Source organism: Chiroxiphia lanceolata, chromosome 1 (assembly GCF_009829145.1).
Source record: "Chiroxiphia lanceolata isolate bChiLan1 chromosome 1, bChiLan1.pri, whole genome shotgun sequence".
Lineage (NCBI taxonomy): Eukaryota > Metazoa > Chordata > Aves > Passeriformes > Pipridae > Chiroxiphia > Chiroxiphia lanceolata.
The window spans coordinates 104,260,034-104,275,066 of record NC_045637.1 but is presented as its reverse complement, the minus strand read 5'-3'; the positions used below and the strand labels follow the sequence as shown (position 1 = coordinate 104,275,066).

At 36.9% G+C, this 15,033-nt stretch overlaps 1 protein-coding gene across 1 annotated transcript in view; it reads right to left on the bottom strand.

Annotated features, from left to right (window-relative positions):
- CNTNAP2 (contactin associated protein 2) overlaps nucleotides 1–14,572 on the bottom strand; it is a 1,030,565-nt gene extending 1,015,993 nt beyond the window's left edge. The window contains exon 1 of the mRNA XM_032681831.1: nucleotides 14,157–14,572. Within this exon, the coding sequence (XP_032537722.1) occupies nucleotides 14,157–14,253 (97 nt within the window). The 5' untranslated portion in view covers nucleotides 14,254–14,572. The remainder of the gene's footprint in view (nucleotides 1–14,156) is intronic.
- Nucleotides 14,573–15,033: the final 461 nt, after the last annotated feature.

Genomic DNA, 15,033 nt, shown 5'->3' with positions numbered 1-15,033 from the left:
GTATGGGTTATGAAAACCATACAAACATGAAATGTTTGTGAAAACACTACTGTTACTGAAACAAAATTAGAGATTCATTATTGAAAATTTTTGCTACCACCAGTTGCATTTTATGCCACATTCTTTCTCTTTGTATTAAAGGCATACATAATGCACGGCCAGATTTACATTTCTGTAAATGAAAGCTAATTCTTACAAGTGGTTTGAATATTTATTCTATTTATATCTATGAAAAGGTGGTCAAAACATGTAACGTCCAATAAAAACTGCAGGGAACTAAACCAGCTCCAGGTTACCTGTCTTCTGCCACAGCCTCTGGCCAGCATTTGAGGAACTCCCATCCATACTAGATATTTATGCAACCCAGCTGCTAATTACATGTATGCTGTAAATGTCCATTAAATCTTCCCCTGCAAAATATCAACAACATTTTACAGAAGGACATTCTGATTCTTGCCCTTATGGTCTCCACATCCCTTCTATCATAAAACATCCACATCTTTCAACTCTGTATGAGTGCATCTCAGATATCAGTATGGATTTGCCTGCCAGAATATACAAGAAGATTTCTGGGTTTTTTCCCTCTTGCTTCTCTGCCAAAATCAAAGGAAAAGAATCTCCAGGAATATGATAGAACTACTTTCATTTGAATTAGTTGAAATGTCTGCTTGGGGCAGAAGGAAGATGGAAAGAAAGAAAACACAACTTTCTAAGAATGAAATGCCAGTGCTGAAAAATGACTACAGTCCTCATTAAAACTGACACCAGAACAATTTTCCTTTGATATATAAAGTTTGTGTGTTATTAGAAGCATTTACATCTTTTTATTCTGAATCACTGTGAGATCCTCCATAGCTTTCTTTAATCAGAGTTATTAAAGCAAAGCATGGAATACATTGATTTATAAGTACAAATAACAAGCTATACTTGCAAATGATATTTTTCTTTGGAAGCAGAATACTGTCTTAAATATATGTATAATGATAAAATGATAATCATGCCACTGAAATGGCACAAAAAATTCTCTGAAAAATTCTCAGCACAGTGCTTATCTTTGTGGCTCTGTGTTAACAAGATACGCACCAATAAATTCTTTTCACTTGTACAAGCAGACTTGAAACAATTGCTGTGGTTTCTCAAAATTATGATATCTTTTTTTTATAGTTTAGTTTTATAGTTCAGTTAATTCAGTTTTACTTTCTTTGTTTTTACATTTATCTCCTTTTATTTAGTTACTCATGCACTTTCCATGCAGCTGTTACTTGCAAACATGCCATCTTACACCATTTTGGGGGATGCTTTCCTACATCAACACTTTACAGTGTATATGATACAGAGAATCTCAAGAAATCCAAAGGGACACTGCATGTGCACCCCCATCAGAAAAAAGATGGCAAAATAGGTCCTGATCTAGTATTTGAGGAATATATGACCGATCTAGAAAGACTGACCTCACTCCACCGAATTTTGAATCTGGATCATTTTGAAACTTCAGTACTAACTTCCATCTCAACATCTCTCTAGTTTGGTTCTATCTTCCTTTTCCAGACTTTGTCGGAAGAATTAAAGGGAACTTTCAAGTCAGAACTTTGTGGACAGAATTCTCACTCATTAGACTGTTTTTTGATATGTCTGCTTTTGTGATATGCCTGTAATTCTGTGTCCTCATTTCAGAATGTCAAAATTTACTTCCCTGTTCCCCACTGTCTTCAACTATATTTTTCAGGACTCTATAAATAAGAAAAACGCTTCCAAGTGAAGTACTCAAGCAATATGTTATATTCAAAAGTCTTTCTTCACCTGTTGTTGGTGAAGATTGTGTAGGAAGGGTTACTTACAATGAGACACAAAGTATAGTGAATCCTCTGCTATATTTCTAAGTTAATATCCAAGATTTAAGCTCTTCAAGAATCTAGCAGAAAAGCAGAAAAGCTCCCTCTCTAGGCACTTTCAAGCACAATGATTCCATTCTTTCACTTGACTTATCACAATATTCTTCAAGACAAACAAAATACTGACTTATCTAAGAGGGTAATATGGTCAGGAAAAAAATAAACAATTTACTATGAATTGCTTACGTTCATGGCAAAAAATACATAAAAGTAGCAAATTAATTTTCTTTCTGCAAGATAATTTCTCTCCTGTCAGCTCAATAAAACCTATATAAATGGTCAACATTAATATGTAGGATCAGTCCACTATCATTTATACCAGAAAGATTCCTTGATATTATAGTAGATTTTGCTCTGTGACATGATCATTTTGCCCTTCATGAAAATCCCTCAAGATATACATATATGGTATCACGACATGATGAAAACTACATAGTTTGAGCTAGCACATTTCAGATTTAATATAAAACCAAGAACAACTTCCTTTCCCAGTGAGGAGAAAAATAAAATCAACTCCCATCTCTGAACATGCTTCACAATGGACATAATGCATTTGCTGATATTTAATGAAAGTAAATCTTTAGCAACCAAAGAGGAGTGACTTTCAAACTGAGAATATAAATATTGTCTATGACAACAAGAATTCTGAACTGTTCTCTATAAATATAAAGATGTTAGTGAAGACTGGGAGGGGCATTTCTGTGAGACTTCACTTAATAATAGCAAGTTATTAAATTAAGAATTCAGAGAATCTCTATAATCCAATGAATCTTCTCTTCTGGTTGAAGCAGTAGGAGGTAACAGGCTAGAACTGGTCAGAAAAGGTTATATTATTTCCTTATGACTGAAACCAACAACCATCTTCCTCTAAGGCTCCTTAAGGCCATGTTATCTGCTGCTGCATAGCCTTCCTAGAGGGTAGGTTTACATTTGATATAAGGAAGAAAATTTTTATGAGGAGAATGGTGAGACACTGGAACAGGTTACCCAGAGAAGCTGTGGATACCCCATCAAACAGGACTCTGAGCAATCTCATTAAGTGAAAGATGTCCCTACCCATGGCAGAAGGTTTGGATCAGGTAAGTTTTAAAGGTCCCTTCCAACCCAAACCATTCTATAGCCCATTGATTCTATGCTGTATAAAGCAGATGAAGGTAATAACACAAGCTACCATATCCTAATACATATATGCATATAATATTTTTTTGTATAAGTCAGAATTAAAACTTCTAATACAGGTAATTTAGGGTCATTAACATCAACAATAAAGTGAACATATGCTTCTATTATATTATCATTTAATAATGAGAATTATAGCTGAATAGTCATTTTTAGTCTTTTACCTAAATTCCAATATGTGTTTTTCTACGGTTGTCCCATTTCAACCAAGAATTTAATAAAACATTTATCGTGATCAAAGATTTATTCAGGAATTATTTTATGTCTTCACAGGCTTACTTTAAAGCACTTGTTTAAAGGCTTAGTTGAATACAGATAATCTACCCTTCCAGACCAAACCCTTAGAAAAGCTGGTGCAGTATGGGCAGCATGAACAGTGAAGTAAATGAAAAACAAGCTGCACAAAGTGTAGTTGCAGCAGTGTGCCCTTGGGGTTAGTACTGGGTCCAGTCCCATTCAATATCTGTGTTAAGGATCTGGATGATGTGCACCCTCAGCAAGTTTGCTGAAGGCACAAAACTGTGGGGACTGGCTGATACGCCAGAGGGTCATGGTGTCATCCTGAGAGGTCTCAACAGGATGGAGAAAGGGTCTGACAGCAACCTGTCAGGCAATGGGCACACACTGAAACATGGGAGGTTCCTTCTGAACATCAGGGAAAACTTTTTCATTGTGAGACTGGCACAGGTTACTCAAAGGTTGTGGAGTATCTCCTTGTAGAGGAGATAGAACCAGGGAGCTTGTGGAATATCTGGAGCTCTCTGGACATGGTCCTGGGCAGCCTGCTCTAGTTAACTCTAGCAAGGCAAGATAACCTCCAGCAGTCCCTTACAATCTCCACGATTCTGTGATCCTGTAAATCAGAGTTTAAAAAAAAGAGAAAAATTATAAGCAAAAGGATACAAGGTTTAATTTCTCTATGCACAACAAACATAAGATTTATTCAAAAACAAAAGAAAAAGAAAAAAAATCAGGTTTGGTTGTTGTTTTTGTGTTTTTTCAAGAAGTGAGAGAGGAGATGAGCAAAAGGAGCCATACCAGAAGACTCCTACATACAAGTGGTTAATTTGCTAATCACGTAGAAAAGACAAAAACATACAGTGTTAAGAAAACAAACAAGACTGCATAGTCAGATCCCAGAGTGGCAACAAAACCATTTACATTCTAATAAAAACTTACGAAGATGTTAAACAGAAGACAACAAGGCTAGACAGTTTCAAGGAGCAGGCCAAGCTGTATCTGAGGTCTCTGACTATTATTATTACTGATTTTCGATAGCCCTTGGAACACCAAGGAAATTCCACAGAACTGAAAGAAACTGTGGTGTGCAAATACTGAAGAGAATGACCTGCACTATTACAAGACACTCCCACTAACATTGCTGCTAAACTAATATTGCTGCTAGACAAAATAATAGAACCTTATTAATAAAAATTTAAATAAGGTAAATGCAATTACTGCAAATCAACATGGGTTTATAAAAAGTAGATCTTGTCAACTATCCTGATCTTCTGAAGGTGGGGGGTTTTTTCTGAGAATACAAATTTGGATCACAATAAATTTTCATATACTTGCATTTATGTCTTTTTCTGCATACATTGTACTAGCATGCATTTTGAATTCTGAAGACAGTTGACTGACAGTATAAACTATTTTAACAATTATTCAGAATTAGTATAAATGTGACACTAAATATCTTAAAATTTCCACAAAAGAAATGAGTGGTTTCTAGTGAGAACTAGTAGAAGTCTGATTTTGAGCCCTTCATTACTTATCATCATTATCGTATGAACTGCAGAAAAATATACAGTCTATGAAACTGAAGATGACTTGAAATTTACACATGTCACAAGTCTGGGACATCTCGGTCAGGCGGTAAAAGGAAACTATGTGCCCATGTGTCAAGTCATAAACTTAGGGTAAGGAACATAGCTCCAGACTGAGACAATTCAATGTCAGGAGGAAATGCGTCAAAGCCTTGACCGCTACATTACTCAACAAAGGAGGACAAAATAAACTGTACCCCTCTGATAAATGAGACAGGGCATCTGATGACAACTGACATGAACAAGTCTGATGTACTCAGCAACATTTTTTCAAGTTTTCACTACCAGTTGCATTTCCTCCATCTCTGAAGCCCCTGAATATCAAGGCAGGGATCGGGAGAATGAAGTCCCACCCTGAGGGAACTGGCAGATATAGTTGCTAAGCTGCTCTCTATCACTTCTGAAAGTCATGACAAGTCAAGTAAAATTCCCAGTGTCTGGAAAAGGAGAAATATTGCTCCCACTATTAAAATATGTAAAAATTAATATCCGGAGAACTACCAACCAGTCAGCCTCACCTCTGTCTCTAGAAAGTCCATGAAAGTTTCTCCTAAAAGCTATGTCAAAGAATACAGATGACAGGGAGGTTTATTAGAGAAAGTGAACATGGTTTCATGAAGGGCAAAAGGACTAATCTGCTGGCCTTCTACAAAGGACTGACTGCACTGGTGGATAAGGGAAGAGCTATTGCTGTAACCTACCTGGACTTCTATTAGGCCATTGACACAGTTCCACAAAACACCCTTGTCTCTAAATTGGAGAAATGGGTTTGATACATTAACTGTTAGATGGAAAAGGATTGGCTGGATAGCCATGCCCAATCAATCAATGGCTCAAAGTCCAAATGAAGATCAGTAATGAGTGGTGTCTCTCAGGGGTATTGGGACAAGTACTGTTAAATATCTTCATTAATGACACAGACAGTGGGGTTGAGTGAACCCTTAGCAAGTTTGTGGACAATACCAAGCTGAGTGGTGCAGTTGATGGCCTGAGGGACGGGACACCACTCATAGAAAGCGGAGAGGCTGGAGGAGTCGCCTCTTGTGAACCTCATGAAGTTCAACAAAGCCAAGTGTAAGGTTCTGCACCTGGGTTGGGGCAATCCCTGGTAGCAATACAGACTGGGTGATGAATGAATTGAATGCAGAAAAGGGCTGGGGGATATAGGCAGATGAAAAATTATGTGTGAGCTGGCAATTTGCACCTTCAGCCCAGAAAGCCAGTAATATCCTGGGCTCCATAAAAAGAAGCATGGTCAGTAGGTCAAAGGAGGTGATTTTACCTCTCTACTCTCCTCTCCTGAGACCCTACATGGAGTACTTGTTCAGCTCTAGGGAACCCAGCAGATGAAAGACATTGACTTGTGGGAGCAGGTTGAGATGAGGGTCATGGAAATGGGCAGAAGGCTTCTCCCTTTCATAAAGAAAGTCTGAGAGAGGTCAGGTTGTTTATCCTAGAAAGGAAAAGGCTCCAGGTAGACCTCATAGAAGCTTTTCTATACTTAAAAGGGGACTACAAGAAAGATAAAGAATGACTTTTTACTAGGGCATGCACTGATAGTATGGAAGGAACATTTTTAAACTAAAGAGGGTAGATTTAGATTACACAAAAGAAAGGAATTCTGGAACAGACTGACCAGAGAAACTGTGGATGTCCCATCTCTGGAAGTGTTCAGGGCCAAGTTGGACAGAGCATTAAGGAACCTGTTCTAGTGGAAGGTGTCCCTGCTTATAGAGGTAGGGTTGGACTAGATGATCTTTAAAGGTCCCTTCCAACCCAAAACATTCTGTGGTTTGTTGATTCAATGCTGTGTAAAGCAGATAAAAGTAGTGACACAATCTATTATATCACCATAGCTGGGTTTAGTGATCCTTTTTGGCCTCATAAGTTATGAAGACGTATATTTGGGACCATCACAGCATTCCTTTGACACAATTTTTTTCCATATGTATAAAATATATGCTCTGCACTGACCTAAAGTCTAAAACTACATTTTATGAATAATCACAAACAGAGTTAATAAAAGCATTCCTTATAATGATATTCTAATAATTGTTTTTGGAAAAATATAAATCCTAAATTAATTAATAATATCTGATTTAACAGGCCAGGATTATGGCACAGCAATTAAGCAGTGAAGGAATTTCAATTGAGTTATTACCTGTGTACCTAGCTTTCACAAATGGATGAATTAATCAGGAATCAATGAAGACAATCTCCCTTACTTTCAGCCTCAGCAAATTACTCAATCCGGTGATGAATCAATGAAAATCCAAGAGAACTAGTGGATTCAGTTTATTGCTGGAGGGAAGGGTGGAGAGAGGGCAGAGAAAGAGAGTAAGATGGTTAATAAAAAGATAAAGTAGGTATGTGGAAATGGCAAATAAATTAAGAACAGAAGCAAATGGGCGTGTGGTCTGGTGGTATCTGTTTTTTGGAAGAAGGTTGGAACTGTAATGGATACCTTCTCTTATCTATAGGGAATTCTGCTATCATTTCTAACAGTTTGGCTGTACCAGGGAAGAAGAAGGTAGGACATTCATCATACAACTGACAGTATGCCCAGCAGCATAATTTTTTTGGATCAAAACCAAAGGAAAAAACATTAGAGAGTAAAGCTTGCTGAAGCTTGGGAGCATGTAGTCATAGAGAGCCTGCCCTGTACAGACTATACTTCTGACTCCGTTTCTCACAGAAGCTCACTCCTTTCCTAATGCAATGTGAATACTGTGGACAGGGCAAGCTGCTCCCTCTGACTCCATTCCCCAGCAGAAAGAAAACAGGTTACTGTTCTTGTATGAGAGACAATCTCTCTTCAGCACATTCCCTCCAGCTTTTTTTTTCCTGTAGTCCAGAACAATGGAGGGATGCCACTAGTTTTAATTTTTGCGTTTTAAAATTAGTTTCCTTATTTTCATTTTTCCTCATCTTTTTTGAGGTATTTGAATTTTTATCTCTATTCAGGGAAAAGAATATGTACAAACCCTTCCTGTGTTTCACTGACAATCTGGGCAGAGTCAAGAGATCTTAGGAAGGCATCTGTATTTGAAACCTGGCTCAACAGGGTGTAAATAAGTTTTTTGTTTTCTTGTCTGTTGGTTTGGTTTTAAATATGACAAGCTTTTCCCCAACCATAGTATTGCTACTATTAACATAAATGTAACTGTGAGTAAAAGCACATCCCAATTTAACTGCATTTCAAACAGTGCTTCAAGAACTTTACGCTCAGAGCCAGTAGGCAAAAGATTCCCTTGTTGAAAAGATCCCAATTTGAGATTCCCTTGCCTGCTATGTTGTATCCCATTGCATTAGGCTCATATACTTTTAAGCTTCCATTCATTATGAAAGTAATTCTCCCTTTTCTTCTTTGGCAAACCTTCCATCACAAACTTTCTGCTACCCCTTATGGAAATGGACCCTCGCAGTCTCCTCAGCTCATCTGCTGATCTTCTGTATTACTACCCTCTAAATTCCAGGCTTTCACTGAGTTCATAATAAATACCAGTTTAAGTACACAAGATGATTGAGCAATCAATAAGAGACCTATTTATCAACATCTAGGTGACTAAAAAACCCCAGACAGTGGCACCTCTCTAGATTTGATGCAAAAAAATTCTTATAGACAGATAATTCCTACATTGTAAAAACAGAAAATAGAAATGTAGCATGTGTATTGCTGATTTCCCAGAGCTAAGAGTAGAAAATATTAAGTGATATAGCAGTTTTACAAAATAAAACAGAATGTTTATGTCATATTTAGATAGTCATTAAATTGCTATAAGAAAATGTTACTTTCCCTTTAAGCTGAGACAAAATATTCACAGACAAATACTAAATGTTCATTCTAAAATATCACATTTGTTTGTGGGATGGAAAATCCTTTGGCTAAAACTGTTCAAATTCTCCCTAGCTACTAGAAATTACTCTTAGCTGCTTATTTTATTTACACATTTAAGGTTGTAACCCAACTTGAGCTTTTACAGATACAAATGCAAAACCTGGTAACAGAGTTTCTAGATATGCTGAAGTTGATTTTAGCCACTGATTTATGTAAAACACATTTTCTGGAGTGCATACTCAGCTGAAAATAAAATATTTGATAAATATTTTAAAGGCTGATAAATATTAACATCAAATTATGAACCATAAGTGTAAACAAGTCTTTCAGTCCCCCAGTGGGCTTAGCAGGACCTCCTGCCTAAGTTAAATGTCTGAAAGAACCATCTCTCCGCCATGAGACTGTAAAGCCAAAAAAATCTCTAGACTTTTTTAGGTAGAGGAAAGAGGTAAATGTGAATGTCAATATCCTTTTCTGCTCTGAATTATCAGTTGTTCAGGCTTAAAGACAAAATCAGAAAAGGCTGGCTACTACAACAGTGAATGAACATTGACACAATTTCTTAGGTAGGAAAAGTCTCAGCTTTGTAAAGTTGCTTTTAAAATTGCAGAGCTATTAAAACCAAGAGCCCAAGTTCTTCATAAATGTTAAACATTGGACTTGAAAATATTTTTATTGTATCTCTGATGTGTTCAAAGTTGGAATGGCAAACATCTCAAAGGAATTGATTACCGATTACTGTAATTTCTTACAACATCAAATTTAGAGATTTAACATGTTCTGCAATTGGCTGGTGGTCTCAGATTATCTACCTATGCAATGCCAATGAAGCAGCTGAATAAATGAAATGCAATACAGATAAAATCAATGTTAGTTCAAAGGCTGAAGTCTGAAGAACCTTTTAATCATTTCTAGTATCTCATACCAATGGACTGAATCATGAACTTCTCACTGACAAAAAACCACACTGCTCCTAAAATCCATGGCACAACTTCTATTTCCTTCAGTGGGAGAAGACTCAAGCTACTGGACTGCCTTCTTTGTCCCACAGGTCTTTCTGATCTTTTAAAGAAAGATTCCATCTTGATGTGGATTTTGGAAATAATGCTATAATTTTAAATTTCTTCTTTAATATTTTTAAGACTAAAAAAAATTATGAAGTCACTCATTATTTTATTTGATGAAGAAGACTAATGTTGCTTCTCTAACATTTTCTAACTGAAGTGACTGAAACAATTTGTGAGTCCATATACTTTTGTAAGACCAAGCATGACAGGTACTTAGGAAACAGACATTGGTAGGGGTAAACCTCAAGATTTAACTAGTTATCTTATGTTTGACCTATGAGCCAAATCACTCAAAGCTAGATCTTCTGCATATGTAGAGAAAGAAAACTCCCATAGTTTGTGCATAGTTTGTTATTGTCCAAAACATTAAAAGTATTACAGTCTTAAAAAGTCTAAAATATTGCAATAAATACTAAACAGTGAACATGAGATCTGATACTTTGTAAGATTTAGAGATCCAAGCTGAAATTCCCAAGGAACACCTACAAGAAAATCTACTGTCTGTCATAGGTACACAGTAATGTTACTTATTCAAGAAGATGTACAGTTTAATGTCTGACTAATACATTATATATAAAGAATTTCCTGTCACAGCTGCATGAACTGAAATAGGCTTTCAAATGTGTTAAAAGTGCCTGAGGAAAAAAAAAAAGAAAGAAAATAAAAAAATACTTCTCATCTCCTTGCAAGAGAAACAGCCAATGTTCAGAAACAAGTTTTCAATTCACAGCCTTTAACTTCACTTTCAAACTTTCTTGCAGATCAAACCACTTACTGAAGCACTCTTTGTGTTTTACACCATATTATTGCAAGAGATAAAAAAGAATGCATATTTTTGCTTTTATATATCTTAATGATTTACTATACCTGCCCCCCCATTTGATTTCTGCATCAATTCTTGTAAAATGGGTTCAAACTTCAACTACAGCAGTTGTATGGGACCTACTGCAAAAGCATGAAAAGTATCAGAACTAGAAGTTTTGATAGTTCTGTAGTTCTGTACTGATCACGTTTGCATTGCACAAAAATGTACACAACTAAAAAAAAACAAAACCAAAAAACCAACCAAAGAACCAAACCAAACTAACCAACCTTAAAAAACACAAACAAAACGAAACAAAAAAAAAACCAAAATCAAAAACCTAGCTGTGAAAAGTAATTACTTTTTAAGTGAATTGCTTTCACACAGAAGCAGATGATCCTATAACGAATACTTTTAACATTCTCATTAAGTAACAAGTTTGCTGCTTTGTGTGTTTTCGGTTTTTTGTACGAATACAAATGAAAGGTAGTCTACCCATATTCATATTCTTATCATTCCATCTTAGTCATGTAAAAGACTATAAAGAACTAAATCTGTATTTGCCATGTTACTTTTTATCTTGTGATGACCTCTCCTGGTTGAGCTGTTCATTAGCCTTGACTCCAAAAGTTGAGTGTTTTCATCCCTCTATGCTTATTACAAAAAAAATGCAGGAATATGAAGAATTTATCGCCAAGGTATGAAAACATGATCACAAATAGAATTTACAGTAAGATCTGAGCATTAGTGTGTGTGATACTGTATCACAGTGTATGTTTATTGTACTACAAGATGGGCTTTCAACACCTACTTCATCTTGAGATAAAACTGAATAAGATAAAAAGCTTTCAACACGATCACTTCTGAATCAGTATTACTGAGACACCATTCTAATGACAGAGATAGACTTACTTGCTTTGCAAAGTAAACAAACAGTTGAGATGCAGTATATTCACATAAATTACATCCAATTCTATTCTTTCTGAAAACTGTATTTTTTCTACATCAGCACTAGCAGACTATAAGAAAATACTGAATAGCAAGCTCATATATAGGGATTTGTAATTCACTGTGCAACATAACTCTTGCATATTTCCTAAAAAATACTGTAAAGAATAATCTTGCTGTTCTTAATTATTTCAAAGTCAAAACATAAAGTAACAATGGAGGATAAAATGAAATTCTGGTTGGAAATAAGTTTTACATGAAAGTTGCATTTCACACAGGTTTTAATTCTGTCAGAAGTACTCCCAATATGATGTTCAAAATCAACTGATAAGGAATTAAAAAAAAAAAAAGAGAGAGAGAGATAAAAAGCTAAGTGCAGTATCTTGGCAACAGAAAACAAAACTCTCCAATGCCATTCACAATCAGTTGCATTCAAAGTTACAAACAACCCCAGAAAATATAGCACATTGACAAAATACAACACGATGAGTTTGTATAGCAAAGCATGCAAGAGAATAACCAGTGAAGTGGTGCACCAAACTACTGTGACACAGCACTTGAGTTCCCACTGTAGTACCCCTTCCCAAGCACCAGTAAGCCTTTACAAGAATTTTCAGCATGTACTGCAATGTGAACAATCCTTTTGTAATTTTAAGGCTGACGTGTACTTCTAGCCATATTTCTGTTTCCAGTAAACAAATCTAGCTCCATTTCACTTTCAGAAGTGAGTCAGGAATGAAATGCTACTTAATACATAAGAAGCATAGTGTATAAGCTCTTGGGAGGTGAATTAATATATGGAAATCTTTGAATATCTAACTGTCAAGATGGGAATGTATATGAGTAAATTGTAATTAAGTTTGTATTAATATCACTGTAATCGGAAATTCCAGGAATAAAGGATATATACAACCATTAACTTCTCAACTAACTTCTTTCAAAAGTTAAAGATTTATTTGTTGGGTAACCAGATAACCCATTGTATGTCATTTTCAACTAAAACTACAGCCATTACTTACTGAATGACAAAACAAACAAAAAAGCTCAGAAACCCTATTAATAGCAGGGAACTTGGTTTTCCAAGAACAAATTTCTGGCAATCTAAATCATAAATCTTTGTTCCCAGACATTCCTATTATGCAGAGCCTGAGACGCGACCACGAAGAAATAATATTCTTAAGAAAAATTAGATAGCTGATCAAAACTAAGCAGTAAACCTCAGGATCAATATTTCTCCTAAACCAAAGGTAAGAAAATAACTGAACATCCTATAGCCTCTGAGACTTAGATGCAATGTAGACATTGCTCTGCATTTTCTGTTGACACACAAACAAATATAGTGTAAGCAAATCCTGGAACAATAACATTGTTTTATTTTTCAATAGATATCAGATGATAACAGACAGAAACCCACTGAGAAAGCATAGGAGTGCTCCAGTTCCCTAATCATTGCATTGTTAGTCCTGCCCCCAAGGAAACAAACAAACAAACAAATAAATAAATAAAGTGATCTACACAGATCTCTATGCACTATATACATTACATTCTATGACAATTCCCTGCTTGGTCAGTAGAATCAGTGTCCATTCACATATACTCAATCCCAACACATCTATCTGTAACACCTCAGGACATTTCATTCCTCTCTGAACAGCCGAGTGAGCCAGCAGAACCGTCTATTTCTGACTTTTCTATAAAAATGCACTGTTTCATTTCAGTATGCATTTCAAAAACACTTTGGAAATGGCAAATGTTTTACACGGTCTGAAGAGAAACAACTAAACACTTAACACTGACATCTACCTGCAAATGTTTTGGTCGGAACCACAGCTCAGTGCACTGTTAAAGATTTGATCTAATACCCATTGAAATCAATGAATATGCTGTCATTTTTACACTGATAGAAGAATTGGATCCTGTATAGGGTTTTGCAATTCTCTGGTCTGAAAGTTCATCATTTCAGCAGATGCTTGATCATCTCTCTACTACTACTGCCTCCCTAGGAGGCAGCTGGTCTTCTCTAAAATACATTTGCTCATTTTATTATGGGTAGGGAAACTTCACTCTCAAGAAAAGCTGTCCTGTCTCAGTTCCCTCTCATAACATTCTTTCCTCTTCAAATGAGAGAATTTTCTCTTGCTGCTCCTCTAACACTAGTTATGGAAACTGCTCACATCTTCCCTTTTACCTCCCAAAACTGTGGAAGTGAAGTACTTCCAAATGCAAATTGCATACCCTCCGAGAAAGGTGGGAAAAAAAAAAAACAAACCACAAACCATAAGCCAAACAAAAACTGCCCCCAAACTTTGAACAGCTGCTGATTCCTTTCCCCATCTGACTCCATTGCAGAACCAAGACTATATCACAGAGCAAGTCTTTCAACTTTCCACACCAGCTACCAGTGAAATCATCTACACCAAGGAAGATCTGATGGGGAGCACTGCAAACAGCATCAAACCTCAGTGCACACAGAAAAGAATACAAAGAAAAATCAAACACGATATTCATCAGCAAAGAAGAAAATCAACTTCAGAGTTGTGAGAATTTCCCTCCAGTTTATTGCAGAAGTGAAATTGTGCATGTTTCTTAGCAAAGGTTACTTACGAGATGCAGGCAGAGCAGTCCTGGCTCTGCAGCTAATGCTGCTGAAAATCCAGAGGAAGAGAGCTGCCCTGCAGCCAGCTCGGGTAACCACAACCATCCTTCACTTCCTGGCTCCCTGTACTCCAAATGCCAGCCGCAGAAGACCTGCTTTTCTCCACTTTGGCCCTTTCTCTCTCTCTCCTTCTCCTTCTCGGAGGAGGTGGCGAGGAGGTAAAGGGGGCAGGGCTTTACCTTGGGGTAGAAGCCAAACCCCCTCTTCACCTGCTATCTTTGGGTTTGCAGCAGCACGATCAGTCCCGGTACTTTTCTTTCCCTTATTTCTCTGTGTTTGTGTCTGTCCCTCCTTCTCAGAGGAAGGGGGGAAAAAAGAAGAAGAAGAAGAAAAAAGCCACGAAGTATGAAATAAGGAGAATTGTAGAAGAGAAAAATTAAAAAAAAAAAAATCAAAAGCAATCCCCCAAAAGACGTGTGGGGTGGGAGGGGAAAGGGAGATGGAGATGAAAGGAAGAAAGGCAAAAATAGCAGTTGGTGCCGCTAATGCTGCTGTTGATGCTACCACTGCAGCTGAGCCCTTCTTCCTGTACAGAGCAGGCTGCTGAGAGAAGCTTGCAATAACCTCCCAGCTCAGATATATATACACAGTGTACACGCACACACAGCCGGGGAGCCAAACACACACTCACACAGGAGCAGGCAGAGGGAGGGAGGGAGAAAGAGACACTCCCGCAGCACAGAAGCAAGCTCAGAGCCTCCCTCATGTATTCATCATCTTCCAGCAGGAGGAACCTGCCACCAGCAGCAGCAACCTCCCTCCTCCTCCTCCTCCTCCTCCAAAAAAAAAAAAAAAAAAAAAATAGGCAGAAGAAGGGAAAATCCT